The following is a 21,002-nucleotide window of genomic DNA, read 5'->3' as shown; positions in this document are numbered from 1 at the left end:
GGGAAAAGTCGGACAAAGAAATCCACCCATCTTATGGAAATGTGGCCAATTCTTACCATCATATTCTTTGTCTTTCTTCCTCCAAAAGGTATTCATGCACTTTGGAATACAGCACGTGTGCGGAAAAACACATGGTTTCACTTACTTACAGGCCTTCTCAACTGAATGTTTGCAAGGAGGAAATCTCCCTTCACACCCTCTTTTATTAAACTGAATGACATCATGTGCGTATATCTATCTGTATGTACAATATAAAACAAGACTGAATACAGAATGTACAGTACATTGTCCTGTGGCACGGGATTGCTTCCTCACCGCCGATAATTCACTCTGCTCGGTGCTCACGAGGCTGCGTCTTGTATTACGAGGGCAAGTTTGTGAAGTTGTACCTCTCAGTATTTGCTGCTATTGACCCTCAGAGCTGGGTGTGAACAGAGACTTAACCACTGGTGCGCTGAAGATAAGGACAAAGAAAGAAACCATCAAAGGGGGAAGGGATTGCAAAGGCACACTAGATAGGCTACTTGCCCCCTTTTTTTTTTTTTTTTTTTTTTTTTCAGCTACTTTCAATCAAACTGCGCCGGGTCCGTCTGAGGATACGACAAAAAAGGGAAACAGAGCTCGACCAATAACCCTTCAGTGAGACCGCAATCGAGTGCCACCCCATTGTTGTGAATCCAAGGAGAATATTGATGATGATACCATACATGCCCTATACAACTGAACTCTCTGGAAACATACTCCGCACTCCCCTCATTCAGACATACAGTAGTTGTAGAAATTGAGCGTCAATTCTTTGTGCCTTAGCTTAAGTATTGATTCAGTACCTTAGAGGAGTCAGAAAGTAATGGGATCCATCATCGTTGTACATCACACATTCATGGTGACAGATTTTGGTTTCAGTTCAGAATTGTAGAAGGTAAACAGAAAGAAAAAAAAAAAAAAGCAATAATAATGATAATAATTATAATAATAATAACCCATCCCTTGGATTGGTGGCACTTCTTAAAATGGATGAATGGACACATGGCTGTCTGTCACTCTTTACAACCTGTTTGGAAAGTACAACGGAAACAAAAGAAAAACATGTCTAGCTGGTCTAATAGATGCTTATCCCCTATATTTAATGTATAACTATAGGCCTAATAAATACGATTTAATTATTCAGGGAGGATATTCAGTACCAGAAAAAGACGTCCAGAGATGTAGACAGGATGCGGAGGAAGGTAGCAGCTCCATTGATTTAACTTGGCCGTCAATGCTACATCCGTGTACCTGAAGTGTCCCCTGCTGATTGGTGAAGCAGATGAGCTGTTTGCGAGCCGGCTGAGTCAGTCTCAGGGCCGCCGCAGTTTCTTGTGGGTTCCTTGTGAGAGCAGGAAAGACCGAGAGCACTGAGGCAGATGATGCACACACCGCACGCTGTGTCTGTCCACATGGATGGACACAGTCTGCCTGGCCCACAGGAGGCGAGAAAGGGAGGAGGAGGAGAGTTGTGGTTTTAGAGCAGGTGCTGGAAGCAGCGAGACGGAGGTGCAGAGAGACACAGATCCCAAAATCACTCCCATGGCCCAGTCCTCCAGGACAGAGAGAAATGAGGAAAAAAAAAAAAATACTAATCAATTGCTGTCATATAATCTCGTAATTTCTTCCTCCTTCTTTTCCATCCTGCTGGTTTCATATAGCAGTGTGACTCCAATGGTACCTGCCTGGGTCAGAGTGGAGATTCATTCTGGCCTTTACTGTTTTCCTTCACTCACTCCTTTACTGTACTGCATGCCAATCCTTCGATTTGATAAATAAATAAAAGCTCTACTACGGGGAGCGGGCGGGGCTTCTTCATTCCACTGTACTGCACATGGTGCTTCTCTGTTTCTTCCAAAGGTAGAACAAGGAAGAGCTCAGAAAAAAAGTTCTGCCTTTAGCCACGAGACACAAAACAGTGTTGCATCTTGGGTCTCTGCTTATTCTTTTCTTTTTGTTGTTTCGTGTAATTCAGTAGGGGGCAAGCATGTCTTATTTTCCCTTTTTAAGTATGCATTCATTAAAAGTACTTTTGGATTTATAATATTGATTCTTTTAATTACATCCTTTTTACTAGTTGCATTTCTTTGTTTATAGAAGAGTCTTAGTCTTTGGGAGAGGGAGGTGGGCTAAGAGGGTTTGGGCAGGGACGGGACGGGAGTGTTATCATGGCTGCAGGAAGCGCGTGGCTGTCAGTCCTACACAGTCTGAAAGGCCTTGGTCTGGGCGGGGACCATGAGGGTCGGGGGTGTGGGCCCAGACATGTTCCTGGAGTTGAATTTGGGAGTGACAGGAAGCTCGGGGGTTTTGGGAGGCACCACTGTAGTGTAGGCTGGAGGGGACTGGGGGAAGCCTGGAGGTTGTCCATTCTCCTTGAGGGCTGCTACGGCCGGTGGGCGGGGGCGGTGACCACGCTGGGCGCTGTTGTGCACCATGGACTGGGTGGAGGAGGCACCAGAGCGTGAGCTGCCAGAGCGGGATGACGAGAGGGAGTTTGGCTTCACCAGCTTTGCTTTTGGAGCCTCAGCATCCTCCCTGCAGTCAGGAAGAAACACACAACAAACGAAGATGAAAAAAGTCCATTTATTTTACATTAACTGCTACTCTAAAAATAGAAAGTCGCACGCACACACACAGGCACAATGTACTGCTGAACAGCATGCCTCATCCCCTCGCACTATTCTTGGATCTTAGACACATGGGACAAGTATTGGTTGGGGGGGGGGGGGGGACTCATGTAATTCATGAGAAACCCTCCTAGCCCCTGAGTTTTATGAAAACACATTTGCATGGAATAATAAAATCTGATGAAATCACTTGCTCCCCAGACACAATTGTGGAAGAAGAAATATGTTTTTGCTTCAAAAAAAGACACAAAAAAGCTTTCCTTTGTATTTCCATGTCTTTACTGTTTCAACTACGATATACAAATTCCGGTGTGGGGGGGGGGGGTTGAAGGACTATAAACCACATTGGCAAAAAGTATCTTAAAACAAGTACAGCATTATTCATCAAAACTGAGATTGTTTGCACTCTTATCATGACCTGGATTGCTGTTTGAATTAAAGTGGATCAGAAAGAGAAACCTCTCATTTGTGCACTTCTGGCTACATGCTATGTTTGCAGGCTCACCACACATGATTGCATAGCTCTTGCAAGAAAAGAATAAAAGTTTTAAAGGGCGGCGGTTGGCTCTGAACCTGTCCTCGGGAGTTGTGCGTCACCAGCTAGTGGTCTGATTAGAGCACATTAGTGGGAAGGCTGAGACTCTTAACACCGCGTGAAAACTGAAAACACTTCATCGCACCTACATTATTTACTTCAATTCGTCCCTCAGTCACATTGCATTATTCATTGTTACTCTAGTAAATATGCACCTGCACCACCGAAAGGATAAACAGAGCTGTTATTTTTACAAGTGTCATTAGCTGTCTGCAGGGTCCAAAGCATGTAAGCTTTACAGTGAGGAATAAAAAAGTACCTCTCAGCTCTGTCGCCGCCACACACATACACACTGAAATAGTGAGGACAGTGTGAAAACACAAAACTTAATCGATGAACACTTGACCTTGTAGCCATTTTTATTTTCAGAGACACATTGTGGAAATATGGCCACAGGTAAACTCAGAGCGCATCAGTGATAAAGAGACTATTGTGGTGTCTGTGAGCGTTTGTACTTGCTTTGAAACGGAATGAAATAGAGTAAATTCATTGCTGCTGTGAGGAGCGATAAGATAAATGAATATATAAGAAATGAATAAACAGCATAAGACAGAATTTGAGAATGGAGAGTCTATAGCACCTCCGGTGTTGTGTAGCGGGTGTGTGGTGTTTGGCTGCTTGTGGATGAACAGGTCTTTAGGTTTTTAAGATGTTTCAAAAACAGCTGGCCTTGTTTTCGTAGTTGGTTTGCGTAAAAGTCTCTGAGGGGAGGGAGCGGTCAGTGGAATAAGACAAAACTGAAATCAATCTATCAAACTAAGACCGTGTGAGAACAGAAAATACTAATGGATCAAAATACTTTGGACACAGCTCCATTTCACTCACGAGTATAATTCAACATTTGACCCATATTTCGAGGATTTTAAGTTAAGCTGTAAACAAAATTACTTACTTTAATTAACAATACAATTATAAACGTATAGACATTTACACTAGGTTTAATCCGTCTATCACATATTGGTTTTGCATCATATTCCTTAATGTCTGATCTGATTCCAGTGACTGACGCAGGCACGCTATTTTGTGTATATGCTGTATATGTTACTTTTCTATTTATGTTCATTGATGATTTTCTTTCTCATCAACTATTTCTTTTGCTGGCTTCAAGTGTGATCAAAGAAAACTTTTAATGACACAGAATTACCAGCAGGCTAAAACACGAGGTGGAACGTACATAGACAGTCAGGTGGTTTCTGCAACAGTACCAAGGTTCAGGGTAATATACGACAGCACTCGAAACACAGCAATCAAAGCTTAGAAACTAAGTGCTCACAACTAGGTTTCGAGTGTTTTGAGTTCATCTTGAAATATAAACTGCAGCTTACCTAACAAGACCGTCTGAGATAAGTTAACAGAGATGCGTGGATTCCCAAAAGTCATGCAAAATCCTGACAATCACTTTCAGGCATCCACATGTTTTTCATTGAAAATAAAAGAATAGAATAGAAGCTGATGAATAAACCTGATCTCATTTGGAGTCTCCTCCTCTTCATACTTCTTCTTCTCTTTCTTCCGGAAGACAAGCCAGATGATTAATATGACGATGATGACACCGAGGGATATTCCCACCACTGCTCCTGCTATCTTCCCTACATCCCTCACATCTGTAAAAGAGAAAGGTGGAAGAATGGAGACGGAATGAGTCATGGAAAATCTCATAATATTTGCTCTTGAATTTGCCAATACTTGTATTAGATTGACATTTAAAGAAGAAACACTCCTACTTTTTTTTTCTTTTTTTTTTTGCCACAGTACAAAAATACAACGTAAGAAAACATTTCTGCTGAGCTGCTCCACGTGTCACTTTCTTTACACATGACCTTAATGGTCCAGGGCCTCTCAGGAAATGTGTTAGTGTGACAGTGAAACATGACTGCTGGAGCAGCAGCCACCAGTTTGGGTTCAGTGCAGTCTGAGGCTGGAGCACTGGGGGAGAATGAGGAGAGTGAAGGAAGGTGGACGGAGAGCTGGAGAGGGGAATAAATGTGTTTCCAGCTGCAGTTTGAAACAATAACCATCAATCAATGTGGCAAGTTCGGTGCGAGGTGAATGCTGTGAGGTCGACTTGCCCTCGCCTCCCCAAAACTCACGCTGCATCGTGACCTCAATGGTGCAATTTTCCTCCCCCACGTCATTGCTCGCTGTGCACCTGTAGACACCTGTGCTGTCCATAGTGAAATTCCTCAGCGTCACAATCTCTGGGTTCTTGAGATCTGAAGGTTGCAAAAACGGAAAAGAAACAGTGTCGTTACGAAAGATAAACAAACTGTTCTGCCTACTTGTTTCCAGCAAAGCCAGTGAGTATATAAGCTATCTTTGCACTTCATGTACCCACACATACACACAGTATACATTTTTATTACGAACCAGACCAGGTCACGGTCAACTCTCTGTGTTTGAGGGATGCTGGTTTATCAAGAGAAAAAAGTTTTTGCTGGTGAGGACATTTTCATTTAAAGGCTGTGTGATTACCCTTTAGAAGGGATTGAGCATCATTACAAGAAAAGTGAAATTGATTGAAGAAACAAATTAATATTTCCCAGCATGAATTCTTTGCTGTAATCTATGAGAAGAATCGCACAGTTGAACTGAATGTCGTTAGTGAAATGAATATAATAGGACAACAAGGACAAAATAAAAGCTATAAATTAGACCATGCTGTAAAACTGTGATAAGAATGCAAATTTGATCTAAAGTTTTACATGAAAAGAAGGAGATTGTGGCTTGATCTTCTAAATATTTGCGCCATATAAAAACTAGTGCAAAGGTGTGAAAGCTGATCTACTAACAAAACGCACAGAGGAGCCCTGACACAAAACAAGACGATATTAAACTATGCTATACTACACCATACTGCCTTCTATTAAGCAAGATTGCCTTCATGAATATGAAATATAGCAAAACACTGGTTGAGGTTCGTGCTAATCGATCAATGACTCCCCCTTCAGCAGATATGCTGCTGGTATTGTGATGAGAGGCATTTCTTCGACAAGCTCGCCACGCCATTCGTTTGCAGAGTTTATCCTAAGATATTCTCTGGTGAGTACCCCAAACTTTGACATTGTGTCCAATCAGCTCTCATTCTCATATTGCATATGTTGCCTTTTTTTGTGTGTAAAATTCACATTTATTAGTTGTAATGCTCTGATATATTTATGAGGCTCATCCACCAACAGGCCCAACTCCCATTTTCATGCTGGTGTAGTCTCAGTGCTCCATTCAATGACTCCATTGTGAATGCAAACAAATGAACATGAGAGCAATACAGTTTTCAGTAGATTGTTCATGCGTAAACAGTCTAATGCACGCCAACCCATTTGAATACTCCCGTTGGTTTCTGATGGTGTAATTCTTAGAAAACCACCTGTTTTTTTTTGTTTTGTTGTTGTATTCTTCAATTTGTCATGCTTCATGCAGAATCTCAGTAAATTAGTTTAGTCAAATGAATGAGACTCACACACAATGCACAAGAGGCTTGATCTAAACTGTACGTGTGTATTGTTTGTTCGTTGTTTTACAGAAAACACACCAATAAATGTTAATATGTGCATGACAACACTGTACGCATAAAGCCATTGTATTTTATGACTATGTACTTTCTCGACTGTAACCTTTGGATGACTGATTCTGAGTCTGTCTCTTCTCTTCAAGGTATGTTGCTTATGCGTCCCGACAAGTCCTAAAAGTCCATTACATCAGCAGGACATGAGAAATATCTGAAACATATACTGTGACAGAAAAAGTGAGGGAAATGAAAAGAGCAAGAGAGGGACATTGATGGGGTGTTTATCTTAGAGCGGCGCCCGTTCACACTCAGGAGCACTTGAAGAGAGTAGCAGGAGCGTGTCTGACAGAGCGATGGAGCCCAACGGCCCCACGGGATATTTAGTCATCCCAACCAATGACAACCATGTGATATTACCTTTCACCAGGCCCATAAATAATGGCTGCTGACGCCACGTATTATTGTCCAATGAAAACTAATTAGACCAAACAGGTGTTGTTTGGTGGATGCCATTAATTTGAGGGTTTTTGTCTGGACACGTGCCACCGTGGATGCCAGTTGAAGACTGAAGGGAAAGCTGAGACAGAGAGGTTGGCACCCTGAGGGTGTTTGTTGGTTGAGAAAATACACACCGGGGAGAATTGCCCTACCATTAGCTTTTCAGTTATAAACCATCTCTGATATATTTACAGGCAGCTATCGCTGGTTATGATCCAAGAGGAACACTGGAATCCACAACATTTGAGTGAAGTGTGCCTGAGGGCGACTACAGAGCCAATGTTTTTTTGGGTAGGGAATATACTCAGAGCTGCCAATCCAGCTCTGTGTATTACATTTGATTTTCCTTCCCACTTTACACACAATCCAAGAAACACCGGTAGCAACTAGATTGCATGTAGGTACTATTTACTTGAGCCAGGCTTGTTTTCTAACGACCAAGACACCAGATCTTAGCATGAGCCTTGATTCATATGTTTGTAAATCACAAGGCTGTGCTGCAGCTGATTTCTCCAAAAAGCCCTATAGCTTTCATTATGTGGCCCTTGAGCTTTTACACAAATTTGAAAGAGAGGTGTAGACAGTAGAGCTGAAGACAATAGAGGAGCAAGCAGAATCACTGGACAAAACTATGTCTATCTATGTGCCTTTAAGCAAAAAAAAAAAGAAAAAAAGTTGAAGCCATTAATTACTCTTGCAAAATAGTACGAGGCTAGCAGCACCGTATTTGGCAGATTTAGGTGTTTGCAGATGTACAAATGTAGAGAAGGGAGGAGGTGAAGGAAAGGCGGCGTGCTCAGCAAAATGCTTCAATAGATAAATGCGGCCCATAAAAAAAAAAAAAGAAAAAAAAACACTAATAGGAAAATGAATCTTCATAGCATTTCTCTGCAGAGGGCCTCGAATGGTGAATCAGCATGTCGGTGCAGTGCCAATTATTTTTCTTACCTATCAGTGCCAGGTTTGGCAGCTTGCCCAGACTCTTGCCTTTGTCCAGCACTCGCTCCCACTTGTAGCTAATGGGGTCTGAGCCGTCGCTGGATTTACAGCTGAGCTTGACATCGCTGCCCTTCTGGAGCTTGCCGCCCTTCAGGAGTTTGCCGTCCATCCAGCACCTCGGCTTGGAGGGCTTGACTGTGGGAACACGAGGGGGATCAGAAACGGTTAAACTCAACACACAGAAAAACTTGCTCTTGATCATGACAATCCACATCACTTAGTTTTGCAAGAAATGTTGAAGATTTAGAGTATAATGGCAGACGTAACAATATGTATATACAACAACCAAATAATTTATGTGTTTGTTGTGGCTGTTTTCACTTACAATAAAAGAGAAACCTGCGGGGATGAGACTGTACTCCATATGGATCATGAGAATTTCGAGCATAATCTCCTCATTTTAACAGTTATTACACATAAAATAAGTTTAAAGTGCAAACAAACACTCCCACTCTTCATAAAATCAATGCTTCATTCATTTCAATGAACAGCCCGGTGGTAACATTACTGTGTAAAAGTCCATGATTATCTGTTATAGTTTATGACGGAATTTCTGCTTAAATAGAAGTGGAGCCCAGTGAAACAGTCCAGCACTCTTGTATATCATCTCACAGTAAAACACACTGCATAAAACAAAAAGCAGATATGAAAGGGAAGATAGTAATAATAACATCTAAGGGTTGTAAAGTTGCACGAAGGTGTAACACCGAATGTAAATTCTAAACTTTATTTGCATTCCTTTTCCGTATATCAGATCCATGCTACAGTTATTCAGGTTTGCTATCACAGTTATTTCTCAGGAGCTGATGACCCAAAAAGAGAACAACAAAAAAAAAGAATACCATTGGATCAATATGACCCAAAAACGGGTGTGAACGCTCATGGTGATATGTACTTCACAGGTCAAAAGGTTTAGCTCATGGTCCTGTAGCTGGAGGCAGCGTTGCTGTGGAGCTGAAACCTGCTGAGCCTCCACAACTACTTTATCTGGAAACACGCTGAAAGGCACTGCTGCACCACCAAAGCAGGAAAATGGCACACTCCTTCCCTTCCTCCCACGTGACTTATTTTTAGATCAGTGGTGAGCTAAATTTAAACGTCTAATTTTTTTTATTTTTGTCACACTGGCGCACGAGCAATGTTGACTTACGTGTATTAGTTTATTCGCTGCTCATCAGCAAAGTCTCAGAACCAACAACTCTGAAGGTGCAGTGAGTTAGTGGGCAGTACATAAAGCGAGATGTGCATTTCCTCCTTTGTTTGCCTTCTTCCCACAATGTATTCTGCTCACACACTCCGTAAGGAATTTAATGAGAGGGGCTGATCGGTAAGCACCGGTGCCTCGGCTGTGCATCTCTCGCCTCTGTCAGGGTCAGTTAGGCCGAACTGCAGCAGGAGCAGTTGGAAAAACCTCAGCAGAGCCACAAACACACCTGCATCCGTTCGTATGCATCCACACAAGACGCACGGGAAAATATGCACATGCAAATCCTCAAACTTCCCAACAAGGCCAGCGGAGATGAACGAGCGGGAGGCACACATCAACTTTGGCGCATACACACATAAATACATACACTCACGTGGTGTTTCATGCCAAGCCAGCTACCAGCTCTGCTGCCAAGCTATTATCTTAGCGTGGGGAGGGAGAGAAAAATGCAAATGTTCGTCTCTCTCAAAATCGAAAGTGTCACCACAAAGCTGAGGGCAATTTGTAAAAATCGAGGCACTAACTCACTGAAATGTCTTTATGGAAGAGAGGGTAGAGTGAGTGCGAGAGGATTAACAGACTGTTCCATTAGAAAACCAATAACCGCGGGTTGAACTAATCTCCCATGATGTTTTAATAAATCGCCCGCTTTTCTGACATTGAGAATGTTCTCGCTCCTCCCGCTGGACTTTGTAGCCGCCTTTTGTGGGATAGCCGCTCTCCTTTAGCTGCCCGTTCCTCAGAGTTGTTTGGCTATTTGTGATATGCGGGCAGAGACGTGTATTGCCACTAAGCTAGTTGTAAAACTGAGCCATTTATAACCAACTCCATATTGGGTAAATGAGGGGGAACCATACAAAAGAAAATTAACAGGATGGGAATAAAATGTACAAAGTCTTTGTTCCGGCCAAAACTGGATTTACTGCAGTTGCAGGATCAAAGTCTGACTGGAATATTTCTAAGTAGCTTATCTGTCAGCCTGATGGCAGCTGACACTTTCAATATCATTCTTAACTACTCAATTTGATTACCCAGAATACAGCAAATAAAAATAAAAAGGGCCTGTCTTCTGTTTTCACATTGCTCGCCTATAAGACTGAAAAAATCAAATGTATTTGACTTGATATGTGTCCCTGTGACTTGGTCCATAACTGATAAATCAGTGCTGCGTTACTCCAAAACCAGTTTCATGTTTCTGGTCTCACCTCATCAGGTAACCAATCCAAACGAAACCCAAACAGTACAAGTACAATCAAATCACACTGTCTGAATCAAATTGAATCATTGGCCCAGTAAGCATGACGGAGGAAATGTGCCCGGCTAATGATCTCGTGATTAGGTCTACATGTGTCTGTGAGAGAGTCTGTGTGTGTGTGTATGTTTTTTTTTTTTTTGCTCTGTACAAATGGGTTTCGTATAACTTGATAATGGGTGCACCTGTGCGCGTCTAGACCCTGACTGTGCTTACCCAGCACAATGAGATTGACCTGGCTCCAGTGGTACTTTCCCCCAGTCTTGACTTTACAGGAGTACTCCCCTGAGTCGGTCGGCAGCAGGTCACTGATCAGCAGGGAGGCGTCTCCACTCAGGTACTCCCCTGCAAAGGACAGACGGCTGGCATCGCTTCCTGCCGCCTCATTGGTGTACACCTGGCCCCCGAAAAAGGTGATAATCTACATGAGGGAAAGAAAGTGATCACAGGTCAGGTTTAGCATGCACGCTGGACAACCGAGATTCACCTTTGAGACTCAAACACACGTTTTGGTGCAGTGGGAGGAAACAGGAGTAATTAAAAGACAATCCATGCATTCACAGGGACAGTGTGTAAACGCCACACAAAAAAGGCCTCAACTGGACTCAAACTGGGGATTTCCTGATGTGACATGAGAGTGCTAACCACTATACCACTGCGTGGAGGGTTTAATCATCAAACTTTCAAATGTCATTCATCTGATAAATGTATCCAAACTGCCGAGTATTATTTTCATATGACTTGTTAGCACATTTTGTTAACTTACCAACTACATCACAACAGTAATCCCCTTGATGTATGTGTCTGTGCGACTGCCATTAACATTTAAAATGACATAACTGTAATGGTTAGATAAGACATACCCGCAAGGTCCCGGCGCGGATGCACAGTCTCGAGCAAGAATACCGGCACACATGGGTAACGTTGTTAGCAATCACTTTTTAATTAACACTTGGGAAATATTATTGTACAAATGAATGCATTTGCGAGAATGCCTGTATCCTGCCAGAGTTCATTTAGCTCATCATCTGTGCGCACTGCTATCTCTGTATGGTCCTTCCACAAGCAGAGCTGTCAGAATGACCAAAATGATATAAATAAAAACTTATTTTAGAGCCGAGATAAAAGATTAAAGTAAAACACCAACAAAATAACAGGCTTCACAACTAATGCCTCCCTTGAAACAGTAAGAGTAGTACTGTCGTGATAAATACAACATTACGGGGTAATGAACACAAAGTACTTCACCTTGAAGAGTGTACATGGAGCAGCAAAGTATTTTTTTACATTTTGTTATTAAGGAGGGCATGTTAAAAAAAAAGGCACACGTTATTCTATTTGTCAGTGTGGGACTTCTTTAACTATAAAAAAATAATACAATTCAGTAGAGACCCATTCTTACTTGTGTTGGATGATAACTTATATAGCATTGCATGTTTGACAAAAAAACTCAACTTGAATGTGTCAGCATATTCAGACGCTGAACATGACAACATTTTCTCTAACGGATAATTTATGGATGACCACTTGTTCCCACTGTAATCAGATGGTAATACAGTACTATAGAATAAAATAAAAATAAATAAAACCATCGGGGACCCTTAAGAAAGGCCTCCAGAAACCCAAATGCCTCGTGAATGCACACAATGGTTACCCAGTGCTCCTTTTAAATGGGTAAGAAGCATAGAAAAAGAAATGTCCCTTTGTCCCACACTGTGTACCTGCGACAGATAAAGAAACTTCTATTTCTCCAAGGTTTAGAGGGCTGAATGATGGAGAGTCTGAAAATTGGGTATGTGCATGCTTGTATTGTATGTAGACATAGTTTTTGTATGTTTTTCTGTCTGTATATGTCTTTCAGTGTATGTATGTATGCATGTATGTATGCATGTATGCATGTATTTGAATGGATGGATGGATTTCACACAGCATTTCATAATTCTATAGTGTATCTTTATGAATGTTTTTTCTCATACACTGTATTGTTATTGCTGTGTTGACAGTATCTGACTATCAAAAAACAAATAAATTAAGTAGCACATGAAACAATGATCAAATAAAGCATGTCATCAGCAGAAGTAGAATCAGAAAATGATGTGCAAATCACAGTTTTGCTGTTATTTTTATTTGTATCTCTCTCGTTTTTTTTTTTTTTTTTTTTTTTTTTTAGGAAGTCACTGATGTTTGCAAAGACTGGGCCTTCAAAGGAAATATTAGTTCATTTGGAATGTGGTATCGGTTTACCTGGACAAGAAAAGCTCTCATTTTCTCCTCTCTGCCTATTTGTATTTGCTTATTTATGTATTGTGTTTGTATCTCTCTCTCTCTCTCTGTCTCTCTCTGCATCCACATGCACACACAAACACACACACACACACAAACAAACCCAGCTGTCACAGTGGCCTATTACTCAGGGCAAGTGAGAGCCTGCAGATGGGGACTGCTAAATGCTGGTGCCACAGTGCATCAGTGCCTAAGAAACAGGGGCACCTGCTGTGATCACAGGTGACGACTGGCCATTTACACACACGCACACATATAACCGGACCTCCACACACAGCCCACCTTCCAAGCAAACACGTAACGCATTACGAATGCAAACAGACATACATTGCTGGGCCAAGGCTACAGGCTAAACATGACACAATTCTGGCACCTACACAAAGTAGGGCATATTTTAAAACATCTGCCTGTGGGCAAGCATCTACCGCTTTCACAAACTTTGGACATTTATTACTCGGAGATATGTGAGGGGAGACAACACCACATGTGTATGTGTGTTTAGGCTCCTGGTTATGTCTGAGTGCATTCTGGGAACGTGCTTATGAGGCTGATAGATAGCCAAAGCGTCGGTAAGTGAGAGGAATTTATAGAGAATTTAGTAAAACGACCAAAGGCTGTTAACATATTTTGCAATTTAAATGAGGCGGTTTGTTTATTCAGTGAAAATTGAAAACACTATACGGAGACATTTAGCAGGTCTGCCTTCACTGGCTTTTCGAATAACTATAAACAAGACAGAATCTGAAATCTGAGTGCAGTGTATACTGATGGGAATCTTATTAGTTTTTTATTCATGCAGGTAGTTTTTTTTTTAATCAGATTGCAGATTTGATCAAAACAAATGATTATAAATGCAGGCTAGATGGTATATACCGGTTATCTCGGGTGCTTGAGTCCTATCAGGAGTATTTCTGTGTCGAGTTTGCATGTTCTATGTCTTTTCTCTGAATAATTATGTGATCTCCCACAGCTCAAAAACATATATTTGACGTGCCTCTAAATTGTACGTGTGAATCTGTGTATGTGTGATTGTTTGTTTGTCTGCGTGGTATGGCTGAGGTTTACTGTGACCAGATTACATCATTATTTTGTATCAAATAATTTAAGACACATAGGTCTTGTTTTCACAGTTGCATAAATATAATCTCATGTTTGGGGAAGTAAAAACGGCGATGGCAGAAATACAGAGCACAGGCAGTGTCATTTCACTGGACCATTTATGAATTATTTAACAGATCAGTGCATGGCATTTGTGGTCAAATTTGTGTGCTGGAATGGCTGAAGTCATGCTCTGAAATAGCACAGGGTGGGATCCAAATAATGTGGCACCACTGCTGGTGTAATCTTTCAAGAAAAGGATGATAATCTGTTTAATAATTTTAGCTTCGAGGGGGCTTCAGGTTTGTGGCTGTCGCTATGGCAACATTTTATTTTAATAACTATAACTGGTTGAACGATCAACTCTATAAAGGAACGTGAGGTCTTTTTTTATGTGCCCTGTTTGGAGCCCCTCTGTGTCCTTAACACATGTATCCTGTACATTTGCTAACAGAGGCTAAATGTTGACAAGATGCTCTTTCCTTCTTAACACGGCCTTCCAGCAGAACAAAAGAATGATTTATTCATTCAGCTACAGGCACAGTCTCTTTCCTAATCAAATTTTCAGACGTTTGATTTTAATTAATGGTGCCTTCAATGTTATCTTCCCGTTAAATATTCATCGCAATGTGGCAGCCCCCCTCTGAATCATCAAAGCACAAGATACTTGTTTTCCCCATTCTTTCATTCCTATCCCCTCTTTTCCCCCTCTGCACTCTACTATTCTTTCCTTTCTTACAGTGCTTCGCTTCCCTTTGCCAACCGGCACAACGGCACACAGACAAACGGCTTCCAGAGAGTACAGAAATCTCTTCACAAAGGAAACGCTGGTGAGACTTTATACACGGTCCGCTATCAGATACTACGCTCAATTCTTGGTGGAGAAAAACAGCGATTCAAAAATCAGTGAAATAATACTGAAAGCTGAGACATAAAGCCAAGTTAAGCCATTTAAAGACTGTAGGACAGAGTTGTGGAAGATGCGATTACGAGTGACACTAACAATTGCTGCCATCTCCTGATTTCATGTGTGCTAATAAAGCCAAAGATGTTTCCCAAATCAACAACTAGGAAATAACACTTTTATTGAACCAAATAAAAGAAAAACAGTTAATGCGGCTTATTGAGCAGTTGATTTAGGTGCACACATTCCACAGAAGCTGACGCTCTCAACAAAAAAGTAAGACATGTTGTTTAGCAGTGGCAATTTCACAAAAAATGACTCGGTGCAACCCAAATACTCGTCCCGCAAATGCTTTACAAAATGTTGCACTATTTCAAAGGGAAATAATCAGGCTTTCCAAAAAGCACTGTTCCAACAGAGACATACAAAGTCCTTACTTTCTGTGCATAGTTTATGAAGTCTTGAACGTAATCTAATAAAACCCACCAAATTAGCAACAAGCTTCAATAAAACAGCTATTGATCTGAAAACTCTGAATCTTCAGGAAGTCTGCGGTCAAGCTGTGTATACAGTGAATGGGCAATATTTTTCAATATGTTACACTGACATACCGAGCAGCAGAAATATTTCTCGGTATGGTCATGTATCGCCACGCATGCCCGTAAAACTCAGCTCTCGCTCCTCCAGTTTACATGAATGCTTTTCAGGTCTGTATGTAGTCACTGTGTATTGGGCTCTGAAGTCTCTCAAGCTTAGTACTGCTTCTGCTAGCATACTGCTCCCCGAGCACCTCCTGTGTAGACACTGTGTGAGTCTCATTACTTTTTTTTTGTGGTAGTAAAGAAACTGGACTCCCTGTTGAGGCTGTTCTAAAGGGAGAAACTGTGGTAACACTTTAGATGTCTTTAACTTGAATGAGCAATCGTACTTTATTAGGCCGCATAATACTTTAGCTACCAAGCTAACAGCAACGCCAGAGTTTATAAGTGATAAAAACATAATTAGGGTTGTTTTTCATGTCAATTTGCAGGAGTTCCAGTATTCATGTTCTTTGTGTGTGTGTGTGTGTGTGTGTGTGTGTGTGTGTGTGGGTGTGTGTGTGTGTGTGTGTGTGTTTTGAAAAACCAAGGAAAAGGGTCCAAATTTACAAATATAAAATGAGCTTAGGAACATTCTGCTGCTGGATTGTTCCTTTGTGGACGGCACTAAAATTTGAAGTGCCACAGTATCTTTTGGCCATTGAGTTAATGGGCAACTATTATGACGCCAGTTGGAAACCAATCAATGAAGCTGAAATGGGGGGAAAGCTAAGGACAGATGAGAAGTGACAAACAGAGGCAAAGAAAGAGGAGGAAAAGGTATGTGTGAAGTAGATAGAGAAATAACGAGTGTCTCCCGTAGAGCTTATGATGGTGAAAGAGTGAAAGAAACTTCTCATTCTGTATGTTGATGATGTGTAGTACAACAGGAAGACAACCAGAAAGCAGCAACAAAAAGCACTCTCGTCTCACCACTTTCTGTTTGGAGTGAGGTTTGTGCAGTAGCCACTCGATGTCAAGAGAGCCAGACGACTGGAACTGGTGGTGGCATGGCAAGGTGGCATTGTCCCCAACAACCTTCTTCATCTCCGTCTGCGCCCGGACTGACAGCAGGCTGAGCAGAACTATAAGAGAGAGAAGAAAAGAAAAAGAAAAAAGAAACGGTGAGCAGAGAGGCAGAGACATGTCACACGGCTAGACTAGCTCGATTCAAGCTTGAGACAAGAGACAGATGCTGCGGATAGGAAGGAAAACCGTGGCGATAGAGGAAATTGAGACGGAAGACTCACAGAATGATATGACCCAGAATCCCAATCACTATCTGACAGATCCTGAGATATGTCACACCAGCTTACTGAAGAGAGACAGAATGGGGATTCTGTTTACACAGAATAAAGTTTGGCATTGGAAGTCAAAGCATTATGATGATCGTTTGCAAATCTACTGTTATTCAGTTCAGCAGTTTTGAGGAGTTCTAGTACTGGCACATAAACATTTCTGTCAAAGCTTGCGGGACTTAAAGTTTAAAAATTAGTCCTGCTGTCCTTATTAGTGATAAAAAAAAAGAGTTCCTACATTAAACCACATATCGTTTTTGCAACATCCTTAACTATAACAAAGGAATATGCACGCAGAATAACGTGCATGCTATATATTCCCACAAGGCAGTCAGTTTGGTGCTTTGGTTGCAGTAAGAAGCAGCAATAATTATGAGTGTGTGCAAAAGCGAGTGACTTTGGGCACTAGCCAGACTGTCAGGGCCTGCGTCTCAGCGGGGGGAGCAGCGAGGCTAATTTATTGGAGGATGCTGGACAGCCCGGTGGGTTTGTGTGGAATTAACCACAGGCGTCACAGGGGCTTGCTGAAAGCTGAAACTATGAACGGTGTGGATGTGTGGGTGTGGGGCGAGGGAGTGGCGCACCAGTGAGATATTTGCCTCCCTCCTCCGGCTTGAGAGACTGTACAGTGCTGTAGGACTCTACTGAGCAAAGTTGAATTATATTTTTGGCTCTACAACATTTAACCTAACTACCTGCTTTTAATTTAATTGTTGCATGAGCTAATCCCTTCAGGGGAGCCTGAGTGCCTAAAATAAAAGTTAGCCAGCCTGGCAGATGCTCATTTGAAATGAAATGTGCAGGCTGTACAAATATTGTTGCTCCGTTTCATTATCATGCTACTTAATAGGTGCTCAGAAACTCAATATGCCCCCCAGTTTGTGCAGGATAAATAAACACCATAGTGTGGGGTACACGTCTGGAGGAAAACTATGCATATTGACAGGTGGTATGTCTGCGGTGGACTGACTCAGCCCAGTGATACCGTCAGTAAGAGGGTCTTTTTGTTCCACTGACGTAATCACTGTCTGTCAAATGTTCCACAGGAGGCCATGTGGATGCATGAGCGCTCGCTGGGAGCCTGTCCACTTGTTCACTGGTGCACCCTCATAGAAGCCAACACCCTGTCCCGTAAGTGATCTTTGGGCCAATGAAAATGTCAGCTCTGTGCTGTGAAACCAATGAGTCAGTGCTGATGCTGGATGCAGAGGCGAAGCGCAGCCTGACAAAAAAACACTTTTCCCTGAAGGAGCCTCAGTCATACAAATGACATCATCCAGCGGATTTCAGCACTTCTTCAACTTTTGTTTAAGCTCTGTCTCTATTTTATGAGTCAGACTTTGGGCCACTCACTGTCAATCAAATATAAAGCTTCCAATTGGCATCCGCGACTTTGAATGAGTGCAAGTGAGAGGAATTCGCTCTTGGCTGAGTGGTTCTGTTTCCCATTGGTAGCCAAAAACTGACAGGACAAATTACTGAGGTGTGTCTGATCTGTTGGCCCACCTGCTCCGTTCAAATCACGAGTCAGCAGAAAAATAAGGGCCACTCCTCCACACATTGGGGCCACTGTACCCTAAAGGTATCCCCGTTTATGACTTTTTAATGCAGCAATTGCAGGGTCATTTATCTTGTCGGCTTCCTGCCGATATCGCTGTGGATGTCAGACAATAGGGAGCTTTGCAGCGTAAAGAAATTTCAGACCATGTGTTCACATCACATACAGCTGGTTGAACCTAATGGTGCTAGTTCTGCTTGATGGGAGTATTGGGGGTGTGATGGTGGGGTGGGGTGGGGGATTGTCTCCCCTCAGCTCTTCAGGCTAACCTCTATAATCATTTCTACTGCACTCATCGGCAGCCCGGGGCTGAACCCGGCACTGTGTAGTCGGCCTGATAAGAGCTGGCTGCTCCCTCTTTCACCTCCCACCTCATCTTTAACTGCTTTAACCGTGGGCTTGCTGAATGGCAGAGTTTACCTGATAGTATCAGGGTGACCTGAGAACTGCAATCTTTTTCCTGACAAAATATCAGACGCTTCAGTCGTCAACTTCAAACTCACCTTCAGAGAAGGAGTGGGGTCACCCCCCCAACTCTGCATTTTTCATGACACAAATATACATCTTTTTTTCCCCCCAATTAATGAAGCTTTGTAAGACCATAAAATCCATGTATTTCACAGAGAAAACCCGCAATATGTTTTCATGAAAAAGAATATTGAGGTTTTTTTCAACAGAAAGTCGCAGACAAGTCAGGCTTTTTTTGGTTGGTATACAGCCACTGCTCACCATGTTCCTACTTATTTATGGTCTTGCAGAGGGGCTTTTGTGCTGTGGAATGGATGACACGGTGCTCCCAAAATAAGCTTGCCTTGATGTGAGTTTTGAGCTTGCATTTGGATTGGCCTCATTCACCGTGTGCACAGCTGGGGTGGTTTGACTACAAGACCCCATCATTTGTGTCAACATCGGCTATGGAGACACAACAGGACTCATCAATGTGGCAGCTTTGCACACACACCACGAGAGCTCTGTTTGGGTTTAGCGTGGGCTCATGACCTTGTCTTTCAGTTTGCAGTAAGGTGACCTAAAAACAAACACGGTGGACTGTATAAGCTTCTGCCTTGATAACGTTCTTTTGTCACAGAGATGTTTATGCATTCTCATACCTTCAAAAGATTTAATATGACATGGGTGAGGCCATGAAAATTAAAAAAAAAATCGCGGAAACATATCACAGTAGAGATAAATGTAAAGCGGACTGGCGATTTAGTATCTGGTGCAAAATTCCAGGCCAGATCCTCCATCCCTCTTCTTCCTCTATTGTGTCTCTTTTTCTGAGCTCCATCTGGCTCCGTTTCCTGCTTTCATGAGTCGGTTCAAACTTCAACATACAGATGGGGCTGCAAAGAAACACTTCATAATCAACTAAAGAAACTGGGTACTAACAGCAGAGGTTTAGCAAGAGAGTGAGCTATAGACACGTTTGACAAAGAGAGAGAGAGAGAGAGAGAGAGTGAGAGGCTCGGGTGAAATATGGAGGAACCAATTTCTATGAAAAGGCCCTAGGGGGAGTTGTGCTCCAGTAAATCCGCCTTACAGAGCCCTGCAATCTCATTATAGTGTAGCCAGTGAGACGGACAGACAGACAAACAAGACAGGCCTGGTTCTTTTGCGCTGCCCAAAGTCAAGCCCCATATCCTCTCAGTCAGCACATCAGGCTAGCTGGGGCCTTTGCCATGTCCAAAGCTTATGACCTCTGGTACTCAAACACCGCAGATCAGAACGGGAAAAAAATGGAGTGAAAGGACAGAGAAAAATGGGTTTAGGGGGGAGTGGCGGAGAGGTGCAGTGCCTTATTTTGAGCTCCTATGGTAAGTCACTGGTGTGGAGGGAAGATTACACCAGCGCAGAAGTGGCTTTAGACACAGGTTAGCAGATGCACAAAAAAAAAAGAAAAACAAGATCTGCGGTACCGCCTGTATTATGCCTTCTGACAATTCCCCGCTGTGCGCATTCATGCTGCTTCTCCACTATAGAACACATGCGCACGCAACTACTTTTTATGTAGACGCATGAGCGCTGGTGTGCTTGATGTATGCTTTATGAGAACACATGCTCGGTTACAAAGGCACATCCACTGCTGCCTATCTACAAGAGACAGGGTTGAGGGACTATCTCCTGCTGACAGTAATACTGTGCCTCACCACACAAACCTATGATTTAAAATGCAGCTGTGTGAGACATGCAGACTCGAGTCACATTTGAGTGACGTTTACAGCTTCACAGCAGCGGGGAAAAGTAACTTTAATCTCCCAGCTCTGCCAGTGTGTGCCAAAACTGTTTGTCTTCTGTCAATTACAGGTTTTACCAAGGAAAGAAGTACAGAAAAAAGCTGCAGTGAGAAGACAATTTTGGCTAAAATCGCTGGTAGGATTCAAAGCATTTATCAAAGCAAGCTTTCATACGGCAAAAACAACCCAATGTTGCTTTTCAAAGCCTGTCCAGAATTGAAGTGTGCACTCACTGTTGACAGCTTTTGCATGTAATTTGCAGTCTCACCTCCTGGCTATCAGGTCACCCTACAATCCATCTATTCCCACTGCTGACATAGAACTGTTTTTTAGCTGACTTGG

At 42.4% G+C, this 21,002-nt stretch overlaps 1 protein-coding gene across 1 annotated transcript in view; it reads right to left on the bottom strand.

Moving 5' to 3' along the window:
• Window positions 1-557: 557 nt before the first annotated feature.
• Window positions 558-21,002, bottom strand: part of clmpb (CXADR like membrane protein b) — a 68,957-nt gene continuing 48,512 nt past the window's right edge. Inside the window, exons 2-7 of the mRNA XM_080460608.1 lie at window positions 16,504-16,655; window positions 10,924-11,128; window positions 8,198-8,383; window positions 5,337-5,459; window positions 4,709-4,850; window positions 558-2,559 (exon numbers count right to left, since the gene is read on the bottom strand). Of these exons, the coding sequence (XP_080316734.1) occupies window positions 2,223-2,559; window positions 4,709-4,850; window positions 5,337-5,459; window positions 8,198-8,383; window positions 10,924-11,128; window positions 16,504-16,655 (1,145 nt within the window). The 3' untranslated portion in view covers window positions 558-2,222. The remainder of the gene's footprint in view (window positions 2,560-4,708; window positions 4,851-5,336; window positions 5,460-8,197; window positions 8,384-10,923; window positions 11,129-16,503; window positions 16,656-21,002) is intronic.

The sequence above is a fragment of the Lipophrys pholis genome (assembly GCF_963383615.2).
Source record: "Lipophrys pholis genome assembly, chromosome: 3".
Lineage (NCBI taxonomy): Eukaryota > Metazoa > Chordata > Actinopteri > Blenniiformes > Blenniidae > Lipophrys > Lipophrys pholis.
Note: the sequence above shows the minus strand (reverse complement) of the source record. Positions and strands in the feature narration are given on the sequence as shown.